This window comes from Anas platyrhynchos, chromosome 1, assembly GCF_047663525.1.
Source record: "Anas platyrhynchos isolate ZD024472 breed Pekin duck chromosome 1, IASCAAS_PekinDuck_T2T, whole genome shotgun sequence".
Lineage (NCBI taxonomy): Eukaryota > Metazoa > Chordata > Aves > Anseriformes > Anatidae > Anas > Anas platyrhynchos.
Genome location: NC_092587.1, coordinates 207089690 through 207101397, shown reverse-complemented (window position 1 = coordinate 207101397; position 11708 = coordinate 207089690). Strand labels below are relative to the sequence as shown.

The 11708-nt window shown below is 52.0% G+C and overlaps 2 protein-coding genes across 2 annotated transcripts; both read right to left on the bottom strand.

Annotated features, from left to right (window-relative positions):
• Nucleotides 1-3092: 3092 nt before the first annotated feature.
• On the bottom strand, nucleotides 3093-5150 carry LOC101797960 (olfactory receptor 52B2). The gene is made up of 2 exons (XM_021271587.4): nucleotides 4989-5150; nucleotides 3093-4582 (listed from the first exon to the last, which is right to left on the bottom strand). Exon 2 carries the CDS (start codon nucleotides 4543-4545, stop codon nucleotides 3595-3597), a length of 951 nt encoding a protein of 316 aa, XP_021127262.3. The 5' UTR covers nucleotides 4546-4582; nucleotides 4989-5150; the 3' UTR covers nucleotides 3093-3594.
• Nucleotides 5151-10814: 5664 nt separating this feature from the next.
• LOC101798648 (olfactory receptor 51L1) lies at nucleotides 10815-11708 on the bottom strand. The gene has a single exon (XM_021279647.4). The coding sequence runs from the start codon at nucleotides 11706-11708 to the stop codon at nucleotides 10815-10817; it is 894 nt and encodes a 297-aa protein (XP_021135322.3).

The window sequence follows — 11708 nt, the reverse complement described above, 5'->3', positions numbered from 1 at the left end:
TGAAACAGAAGACACCAGAGTCACGATACAGAGAAGAAGGACATTGTGCTGGGATGCATCCAGAGCAGCATTGCCTGTACAGTGTGTTCAATTGGCCTGCGCTGTCCTGGCTTGGTAAAGTCTCATCTGCGGATGATCACTGCCACAAAAGATGTAATTTAGTCTCCACTCCGGCCTCCTGAGCTTTTCCATTTTTACTTTCTCATAGTTTGTAAGATAAATGGAATTCCAAGTATTTAGTTCTAACTCCACCTAAGGAGTAAGCTGTATGATTTGATGAGAAATACAGGAGCTGACTGTATTAATTTTCTGAGTTCTACTAGAAATGCTAGGTATTTTATGAATGGCTATCAATGTGTCTATCTCTCTGGAAAGTCTGGGTATCACACTTCTGCCAGAAAGGCTTTCAAAGTTGATGGCAAATGAGACAATCAAACCTGGCAGAAGAATCTGGGGGAGAAATTCCCCCCCCCCCCCCCCAAAAAAAAAAAAGAGAGAAAAATATAAACCAAAACCAAACCAAACCAAACAAAAAAACAACAAACAATGCTTTACCATATGAAAAAGAGGGACTCCCAGCAGAAGAAGAGAAGGTATTTCTGTGAGAGGGTTGCTAGCTGTGCCTTACACTGATTCCAGATCCTGGAGAAGAGGCTTTCAGTGGGTATCAAAGCTACTGGGGAGAGCTGAAATATTAGGAATATAAATATAAAATGGTTGTGCATTGATAACTTTACTGAAATCAGGATAATTCAAGGATCATGAAATACAAGCTTCCTTACAAATTAGATCCCACAGATCTCAAATACACAGCTGAGCCATAGCAGTCAGTTGTTACTATTAATTACAATCAGCACAAATTAAAGCAGTGGTCCAGGATGCAGTAGTGGGCTGTTGCCATAGATAGCCTTGGTTCTGACTGGATTTGGCCCACAGACGTGTTACCTGGTGGTTTTGTTTTAGTTGAGGACTGTCTGGCTCAGGACAGAAAGAAGGCCTTTGGGGAAGGGGTTGGGGTCACCTTGCCGTGAAGGCGGTCGGTGCTGGGGCAGTGCTGACAGGGCTGCATCTGGCAGGGCCCCGGCAGCAGCTCCCCCAGCTTGGCACAGGTGAGACCACATCTGAGCCCTGGATCCAGCTCATGTCCCGCAGTGCTGCAGGACGGAGCCAGCCCGGTGCAGCCCCCAGGCTGTGGGGTTGGAGCCTGGGACACGCGGGTTTTATTACCGAGCCATCCCCCTGGGTGTGTGCCTCAGCGAGAAGTGTTTCTTCCACACCTTCTCCATCACCAAATCTGATGTGCTGCTGGCCATGCCTTGTGGCTTAAATGTATGCCATCTTTATGGTCAGGTCATAGAATCATAGAATCACTGCATGGTTTGGGTTGGAAGGGACCTTAAAGAAAATCTCATTCTAACCCCCCTGCCATGGGCAGGGACACCTCCCACCAGATCAGGTTGCTTAACTGTGCAAAAGATGTGGCTTCCCGCATTGCACAGGAGATACTATTAATTGGAAGAAATGCATTTGACACTGAGTGATATAACTGCATGAATATTTTAACCAAATGTAATTTCTTCTATTGATTTGCCTCTTTAAATGATGTCTAATAGAGAGTTATGTTCTCTCTGCTTTCCTTGGTTAAGGAAAAAAAAAAAAAAAGGAGTAAGTGCTTCAATAAAGTTTAAAGAAGAGAAGCTGGCAGCCCATGCCTCAGACAGGTACATTCCTTACTGGGTTAACTGGCTGGGAGGCTGGGCCCAGAGAGTGGTGGTGAATGGAGTGAAATGCAGCTGGTGACCAGTCACTGGTGGTGTTCCCAGTGGTTGGTGTTGGGGTCCATCCTCTTTACCTTTATTGATGATTTGGATGAGGGAATTGAGTGCACACTCTGTAAGTTTGCAGATGGCACCAAGTTGGGGGGAAGTGTTGATCTACCAAAGGATAGGGAGGCCCTGCAGACAGACCTGGACAGGATGGGTCGATGGGCAGAGGCCAAGGGATGAGGTTCAACATGGCTCAGTGCCGGGTCCTGCACTTTGGCCAGACCCAGTACAAAACCCCATGCAGCGCTACAGGCTTGGGGCAGAGTGGCTGGAAAGCTGTGCAGAGGAAAAGGATCTGGGGGTGCTGATTAACGCTCACCTGAACATGAGCCAGCAGTGTGCCCAGGTGGCCAAGAAGGCCAACGGCATCCTGGTTGTGTCAGGAGCAGTGGGGCCAGCAGGGCCAGGGAGGTGATCATCCCCCGTGCTCTGCTCTGCTGAGGCCGCCCCTCGAGTGCTGGGTTCAGCTTTGGGCCCCTCACTCCCAGAAGGACATCGAGGCCCTGGAGCCTCTGCTCACAGGGAAGCAGGGCCAGGAGCAGAGGGAATGGCCTCGAGTTGTGCCAGGGGAGGCTCAGGTTGGAAATGAGGAGACATTTCTGCTCAGCAAGAGCGGTCAGGCCTTGGGACGGGTTGCCCAGGGAGGTGGGGGAGTCCCCGTCCCTGGGGGTGTTCAAGGAGAGGTTGGACGTGGTGCCTGGGGACAGGGTTTGGTGGGGACATTGGTGGTAGGGGGTGGTTGGAGCAGATGGTCCTGGAGGGCTTTTCCAACCCTAATGATTCTGGGATTTTATGAAATGGTAAAAACAGAGTACTGGATATATTCATGAATGTGATGCTGTGAATATCATCCCTTTGTATCAATTAATTGGGGAACAGAGTAATCACAAAGACCTGAAAAGGGTTATCAGTAAGAACAGTTATTCTTGGTGGATACAAAGGAAAGTTAAAGATGAGACAGAAAAAGCATGTGCAGGCTACCAAGAAAGACACAGTTCTAAAACCCAGGTCTGTTGGTCTGCAGAGGAGCTAACAAGCGAGCTTCTCAAGGTGGGATTCCTGCTGATTGCATCATCTCAAACAGGCTGGATGAGCTGTGACACCTGCCACAAGGATGCACTGGCCACAGGTCTTCCCAGGGTTTCATGTACAAACCTAGAAGTGTATGGCTGCACCATGAGCCCTGTGTGCCCAGGCACAGGGTGGGCTGACAGTGCATGAGCAGGGAGAAATGGGGGGCTTCCTTTCCTTAGTAATGCACGCATCGTTAATCCATGAATTTATTGTGTACCACCAGAGATGGTAATAAGGACAAGACATACATGATCAAGACCAGTCCTTGAAGATCCATGGTTTCCTAATTGCATGCAGGAATTCCTTAGGCTCTGGTTGTGCAGTGGGATTTCCTTCATCTGGCCACCTTGGACACCAAAGGCAGAGGTGGATGGACACACAGAAGCCACCTCTGTTCCAGCTGCTTCTCCTGGCCTTGTGAATTGCTGCAACCAAACCCCCGATAAAGCTCTGAGTTTATGGGATAACACCAGATTACATAAGACAAAATTTTGGTATATCGTTCAGAACTAATTTCTCCTTTTGTAGTGGTGATGGGATTTATTCTGAGGAAGCATCTCATAAGCAGGAAAATTGATCAGTAATGGTGTTGTGCTGAGTCTAAAAAAGGAAGAAGCCGTGTTATTTCACACACATGCACTCTGCTTCCCTGGTAGAGACAATTTCTCTTCCTTTTGGGGGAATAACATCCTTCTCATTGCAATTGCCCAGTCCTAAAGAGTATCTGGGACACCTTTTCTCTGATTAATTTGTTTGTCACTGAGTAGACAATGGGGTTTAGCATGGGTGGTAGGAGCACGTAGAGATTGGCCAACAGGATGTGAACATGGTGGGGGACATTGTGGCCAAACCGAAGAGTGAAAAATGAGAAAAATGCTGGCGTGTAGAACATCAATATAACACAGGCATGAGAGCTGCAGGTGCCAACTGCCTTCACCTGGGCATCCTTGGAGGAGAGCCTGAAGACAGCCCTGAGAATGAGGCTGTATGACACCCCAATGAGCACAACGTCCAGTCCTGGGCACAGGAGGGTGGTGGCAAAGCCGTACCAGACGTTCACGGAGATGTCGCTGCAGGCCAGCCGGGCGATGCCCATGTGCTCGCAGTAAGTGTGGGGCATGATGCTGTGTCCGCAGTACAGCAGCCTCTGAAGGAGGAATATTGTTGGGAACATCACACAAAAGCTCCTGGCTATTGCAGCCACCCCTATCTTGGCTATCGCTGAGTGCGTGAACACCGTGGCGTATCGCAGGGGATTGCAGATCGCAACGTACCGGTCAAACGCCATGGCCAGCAGAACGGTTGACTCCGCAATGAAGCTGAAGTGTGTGAAGAACATCTGGGTAAGGCAGGCGTGGAAAGACATCTTATTGGAAAGGGACCAGAATATGCTCAGGGCTTTGGGCACTGTGGAGGAAGACAATATGAGATCTGTCACCGCTAACATGGCCAGGAAGAGGTACATCGGCTCATGGAGGCTTCGCTCCGTCACAATGACAAATAAGAGGACAAAGTTGCCAAGGAGCGTGGCAATGTACATCAGGCAGAAGGGGATGGAGAGCCAGGTCTGCAGGTCCTCCAGGCCTGCCATGCCCAGCAGGAGGAAGGAGGCAGGATGCAAGCTGGTTTGGTTGGTGGCCACCATGGTGGGAGGATGCCTGAGTCAGTTCGGGCTCCCTTCTCTGTAAGCAGAAACAGGGGGAGGGTGGGAAGCACCATTCATAAAATGTAAAAAACGTGCTCGGATTTCTCTGGAGCACTTTATTTTTCTGGATTCTGAAGTGGGTTAAAAATCACTCCCCCCATGCACTAGGGAAGTGTGCTTGAGATACTGACCCCAAAGCAAGCAACAAATTAAATTAACAAGTGTTTCATAGACTCAGGTGCTGAAATGCAGCAGAGGTGCTCACAAAAAGTCACAAGTCAATGCAAAAGCTTGGTCAGGCACCCAGGAATCCAGCCCCCTGGCTCTAGTTGCTGTTATTTCTTGTGCTTGTGTTCTGTAGCACCCAAAAGCATGAGGCACATGACAAGCTGGGACTGGCTGACACTGATTTTACACAATATGCTATTTCTTTCACTACCTACCTCACCTCTCTCCACGCTCATTCACTCCACATTTTGTGTGACAGCAGACGATGATCTCTGCAAGGCAGGGATGGCTCTCACAGCACCCAGGGCAACCAGGCTGTTTACTGATTGCTGCCTCACATCAGTGTGAAAGGATGATCCAACAACCTGCGCAGAACAAAGCGGAGTGGAAGATCAGCCCCACACACAGGACGTGGTCTCAGGGAATGGCTGTGTGCTCGGGAGGCAGAGCAGCTGCTGAATTTTAAAGCAAATTCAGAAGCAAAGGTCTAAGGCAGAGCACGGCACTGAGAGACAGAAAAGCTGTGCCACCCTGGCATGGAGTTTGCACAGAGATGCTCAGGATCCTCGGAGTTTGCTCATGTCAGTGGCCAAGGATTGCCCAATGCATAACCGGGTGGAGAGGCATTCACTCTGCTGCAGGGTGAAACGCAGCCCCTGAGCCCCAGCAATGCTGCCCTGGTGCATCCTGCCCCGCGCTGCCCCACCTGCCACCAGGAGTGCCCTGAATGAGCCCAAATCCTCCAGTGATCAAATTGTACAGGGCTTGTGTGTGCAGAGTCCTCTCTGCACTCCTGGAACTTTTCTCCTGGGTGTTACCCTGGGACTTTTCTGTGCTCCCACCTTCCCTGCAAGTTGCTCAGCCAGATGTAGAAGATGGTTTGCAGTATATGCATGGAAATGACAAAGCCACCAGTGAGGGCAGCATCATCCAAATTAAGTCAAAATTTAGAGTCGTGAATGCTTCCTGGACAACAGGCAGTCAGCACTAGGTCTCTGGCTGCTTCCCTGGCAGTCAGCTGGCTGCTGACCATCGCATGGGCCCTTGCTGGTACTGCTCTGCTTCTCTGAATGCACATCCCGGTCCTCTTGTTGGGAGTTAAACACAGCAGGCAGCAGGGGGACATCAGGCAAACTATCAGCTGTAGGGCCAGGTTGTGCCTGCTCCGTGCCAAGCTGGTTCTGGTGAGGGCTAGGATGTCAGGCAGGCACTGCAGGCAGCCACTGCTCAGCTCATAGGACCATGGGGTGGTCCGGTTATCTATCTTTTATTTTCTATCTATTAACAAACCTGCAGGGTCAATTCTGCTTCTCATCTCAGAGCCTAAATCTGCAGCTCGGAGTGATCTGGGGGAGCTTTTCACGTTCTGGCTCAAATCAGGCACCTCATCTACAGCAACCTACCAAGCAGCAGCTGCTGCAAACAACTCACCAGCTCCGTGACAGCCAGGAACGAGGGCATTGCCTCTGGACCTCTCGGGCTGCCTGCGGAGCAGAGCAGGGAGGCGGCGATGTTTGAGCACTCCTGTGCATCCCCACGATGTTTGAGCACTCCTGTGCATCCCCATGGGGCTCACATGCAGCTGGGCGGGGGCAGAGCTCTGGTTCGTGCTGCTTGAGCAAACGTGTTGGAAAGCACACCAAATGAAGGGGATTTTGACTGGAACTCCTTTAATGTGGACTGCCTGGGCAGACGTTACCTTCCGTTGCCACTACAGATGGGACAAAGCCATCAGAGCACTGCATCGGCTCCTTCCTGGAGGGACTGGGATGGGATGAGGTAGCTGAAGACACACAGATGAGTGATGCTGACGTCTTCCAGCCAGCCCTGCAGAGACGTTGCAGGATCTGCTGTGCTCACTGCCTTTAGCCTTCCTCTGCCTGCCTGCGTGGGCATCTGAGCGCTGCTGCTTCAAGCACCAGGGTGATTAATACAGTAAATGTGTCTGCTCTCTGCAACAGGCTTGCATTGCAATTCCTGGTCTGAGTGCTCAACACTGGCTTTGTGAGGATTCTCTCTGAGGACATAAAAAGAAAATATAATATTAACAAAGAGTGGGAATGGGAAACAGGTGGGTGAGCAGAAACAGGTCATGGTGGAATGGAAACTAATAAAAGTATGAAAAAAATCAAATGTGGGTACCTTAAATTAAGCAGTAAATCTAGATTTAGTTGCTGAAATAAAAACAGACAGATCATCTTTACCCATATACTTTCTTTTTTTATTCTTTGAGTCAGGAAAATTGTGACCTGACATCACATTTCAAAATTAGATTTTCAAGCTCCCAAAACTGGAATATTTGCAAAAATTCTCTGTCTCCAGCTGCTAGCATGTTCATGCCTTATGGCTACCCAGCCCCAACACATATACTGTAGCACACAACCCCTGGCTCACAGTGACTCTAGTGCAAGAATTCATGGTTTTAATGAAATAAGGTCCAACAGCCCCCTTGATCCACCTGACACACATGTGGCCTAGGCAGGCTACCGCTGATTTTTAATACCTGCAAGTCAATATTGTGTTGTTGAAGCTGGGATTGTCTGACCCATGCGTGACATGGGTACCCCACCCACCCAGTGGCACACAGATCTCAGTGTAGGGGTGAGGGGCTATTTTGGCTCAATTCTCTCTCACCCTTCCCACAGGGACCTAGAACAGTCCCAAACAGGGCTGTTTGTGGCATTGCCCAGCAGCTTTCCGGGGTTCCCATCTCCTCTCCCACACTGGTGATGAGCTACAGCTCAGGCCTGAAAAGCAGGCACGGGTTTCAAGTTCCTCAGTTTTTGGATTTTCAGCCTAAAAGTATCATATTCAAGACATGGACAGGTTCTGAGTGCAGCAGCTGTATTTGTGGGGTGGGGTCAGGTCTCTGTGCACAAGCATCCTTTAACTGATGATGGCTTCACTGGATCTCCACTTCAGGAAGCCGCTCAGGCGAGGACCCTCTCATGGAGACCTCACTTACATTACGCTTCATCCCTGCTTCAGAAAAAAAGAAGAAAATGAGAAAAGGAAGAAGAAAAGGAGAAAAAACTTTCTGCAAAGTTTCTGGCATAGGACATGAAGCCTACAGGGTTAGTCTGGCATGGGACAGCCTGTGAGACCCCATGGACTTGCTGTCTGGTTTGTGGTCTGCAAAACAGAGATAGCCCCTGCCACACACACGTCCCCTCCCCACTAGAGGAGCTCAGCACGGTGGCAGCCCCTCTCCCCATCCCTCTCCCTGTCCCTCTTCCCATCCCCTCCCCATCACTCTCCCTAACCCTGCTCCTCATCCCCTTTCCCTCTCCCCCTTCCGTCACTCCATCCCCCTCTCCAACCCTTCCCAATCCCTCTCCCCATCCCCCTCCCCATACTCTATCCCCATCTTCTCTTGCCATCTCCCTTCCACCCCCCCAATCCCTCTCTCCATTCCCTTTCCCGCTCCCCATCCCCCTTCTCATCTTCCTCCCCCCCATTCCCCTTACTCACTCCTCTCCCCCCCTCCACTTCCCATCCCCTCTCCCCATTCCCCCCATCCCCCCTCCATCCCCCTCCCCATCCCTCTCCCCATCCCCGCTCCCAAACTCCCCTCCCCATCCCTTCTCCCCCCCATTCGTCCCTTCCCAATCTCCCCATCCCCATCTCCCCATCCCCCTCCTCACCCCTCTCCCCATCCTCGTCCCCCGTCCCCCCCATCTCCCCCATTCACCCCTCTCCCCCTTCTCCCCCCCCCCCCGCCCCCCTGTTCCCCCTCTCCCCCCGCTCCCATCCCCGCGCCCAGCAGGGGGAAGCCGAGCTCCGCGCACCGCCCGCCGCGGGGCCGCTCCCGGTGAGCGCTGCCCCGGGCCGGGGGCTGGGGGCTGGGGGCTGGGGTCCCGCTGCCACCCCCCTACCGCGGGGGCGAGCCCCGAGCCCTGCCCGACCCCGGGGCTCGGCCACCAGCAGCTGCCCGGGGGGGCTCCGAGCCCGAGGCGGGGGCTCCCTCCGCAGGGGGCTGCCGGAGCTCGGGGCGCTGCGTGCCCCCGGCCGCATCTCGCTGTGCTGGAGCTCGCCGAAGGCCCCCCGGGGGCTGCGGGGCTGTGCGGGGGGAGCGGGGCCGGGAGGGGGCAGCGGGGTCTGCCCGGGAGGGGGGCTCTGCCCTGCAGCACCGGGGCCCGATTGGGGCGCCCAGCAGAGCTCCCCAAAACTTTGGTACTGGAAGTCGCAGAATTGCTGCCCCCTGAGGTCTTCTGGGGGGGGGCTTATCACCTCGGTGTATGTAGGGGGTGCTTTTACACGTCCTCACAGTTTTATAGACATCAGCCAAGCACGGCAGGATGTGCTGGAACTACTGATTTTTAGTATTTTTGTAGCTGGCAGTGTCTCCCGAGGACGTATTGATCATAGTTGTTACAGTGCTGTGTGCGCAGTCCATGACAAAGACCAACAGAATAAATTAAAACAGTTCTTAAATGCTGAAATTGGTTTAAAATGTCCTTCCAAATGTAGTCAGTTTATACAGTGCCTGCACCTCTGGGTCAGCTGGAAGAGAACTGCTCCTTTGAAAGAGTGCTAGCCATTAGCTGAAGTGGGAAGAAATCCATCTCTGAGGTCTAAATGAGCCAGCCTGAGGAAGGCGTTGTGCTGCAGAGCCTTATGGAAACCCCAGCATACTAATTAGCACAGCTTAATCAAAGAATGACAATCATGTCAAACTTGGTGCTGCAGTCTAACCCAGGCAAAATGTTCCAGGCAGAACAAAACAAACCTAGCGAGGAAAGTACTCGTGTTTTACAGAGAAGACAAGACAAAACTTTTGCTTAATGTTTGAGTCCAGAGGTCAGTGCTGCACAGAAAGCGTTCCTCCTGCAGGGAGAAATGACTCCAGCAGACCTGGGGGCACTTCTACAATCAGCCCCTCCGTGGGCCTGGCCACTCCGTGGGCAGCTGCCCAACCCAGTGACCCTGCCAGCCCCAACCTCCTGCTCCTGCCCATCCTCTTCCTCCATCTCACAAAAATGGATCAAGTCCTAATGGCCAGTCCCCAGCATTGACATTCCCGCGCCCATGCATGGTGCCAGGTGGCCAAAAGGACCACCAGAGAGCGGTGCCTGCCCTGGTGCTCCAGCAGTGCTCAGGCAGACGTGACCAGCATTACCCAGTCCCAGTCCCCTTGGATGGCTGGGCAGGACAGGATCTGACCCTTGCCTGCTTTATTCACAGTCACCCTTGTGCATGTGGATACCTCAAACTCTGGAGCAGACCAGAAGCCCATCCAGATCCAAGTCCAGACCCTAGACCCCATTTGCCCACTCTCCAGCTCCAGCCCTCAGTCTTTCCAGTCCCCAGTCTCCTCCTGCTCACCAGTTAGTCCATCTTGTTGTTTGTCGCCAAGTCCCACACAAATTCCCCCGCACACAGACAGTAAAGTCACAGGAAAGAAGACAAGACAGGCTGTGGTGGCCAGGCGCATGGCCTGGAGGGTGTATTGATTAGCAACTTGCTTACAGTTGATCAGCCCCTTTACCAACCCCTCCACCTTCCCATCCCGGTTCCTCCCTGGATCCCTCCTTTTCCTCACCTTTGGCCCTTCTCCTGAGCACTGCATAAAATATCTCACCTTTCCCACAAGCTCCCTAAGTTGTCCCCTATAAAGTTTTACACAATCCCCCAAGCCCCCTCAACTGTCCCCCACCGTCCGCTCTTTCCAGGGGACCCATGATGACTTTCTTTCTGCTTTCTCAGCAGTTCTGCTTGAACCTTTTTCCTCCTGGCTCCTCCAGTGGCCCCTCAGTCCCTGACCTCAACATTGTGGTCTGTGGTATTGTCTCTGAGGTTTGGTGTTTGTGAATCTGGATGTAGTTTGCCTCTGTTTATATGCTGAGAAACCTTTAACCAGATATCCTTATGGTCTTGCATTGCAGGTAATGCATTGCACCTATCCTTCTCTTTCCATATACCTTTTACCTTCCCCCTATCCTTACATTGGCAGAAGTGCTTGGCGTGTTCCCCTCTCCCAGCTGGTCTTCCTGGGGGTTGAACTTTACATAAGACAGCTGGCAGTAGCCATCATATTGGCTTTACTGGAAAATGGCAGCCCTGGACTTGTGGACCCCTCGCTGGCAGAGCATCCTCAGTATCCGTCTCTGGATCACTTTGGTTTTCATGCTGTAAACGATGGGATTCAGGATGGGTGGAGCAAGGAAATGGAGGTTGGCTGTGAAAGTGTAGACCTGGGGAGACATGTGTTTGCCAAACCGGTGCATCATGGAGAGGCAGATCATGGGGATAAAGAAGAGCAGGACAGCACAGACATGGGAGATGCAGTTGTTGAGGGCTTTCAGACGCTCTCTCCAAGTTGCAAGGTTCAGGACAGTCTTAAGGATCAGAAGGTAGGACAGCAGCACAAAGAGTAAGTCCAAACCCAGTGTGGAGAGTAGCACAAAAAGGCCACAGGCACTGTTGATCTTTGTGTCAGAGTCTGCATGTTTGATGATATCTGGATGCAAGCAGTAGGGATGGGTGAGCTTGCTGGCCCTGGAGAAGCACAGCTGGGTCAGTAGGATCGGGAGTGGGAACTGGAAGAGGATGGTTCTTATGACAATTGCCACACATATCTTGGTGATCACTGAGTTGGTGAGGATGGAGGAATATCGTAGGGGGTGGCAGATGGCCATGTAACGATCAAAGGCCAATGCCAGAATGGTGGCAGATTCGATATCTGTGAAGCTGTGAATGAAGAACATTTGGGAAAAGCAGGTGCTGGAGCTGATCTCTCTGCCCTCCAACCACAGCATCCTCAGCATGGTTGGGAACACAGATGTGGACAAGCCCAGGTCAGCCACAGCTAGCATGGCAAGGAGTAGATACATGGGTGCATGGAGACTCTGCTCTGCCTTTATTATGGCAAGGACAGTCCAGTTCCCCAGCAGCACCAGGAGGTACACAGAGCAGAGGAGAACAGCAGACCACAT

Excerpts from the sequence above, each read along its gene's own strand:
- LOC101797960 (XM_021271587.4), bottom strand. The coding sequence starts at position 4,545 with ATGGTGGCCACCAACCAAACCAGCTTGCATCCTGCCTCCTTCCTCCTG.
- LOC101798648 (XM_021279647.4), bottom strand. The coding sequence starts at position 11,708 with ATGTGGTCTGCTGTTCTCCTCTGCTCTGTGTACCTCCTGGTGCTGCTG.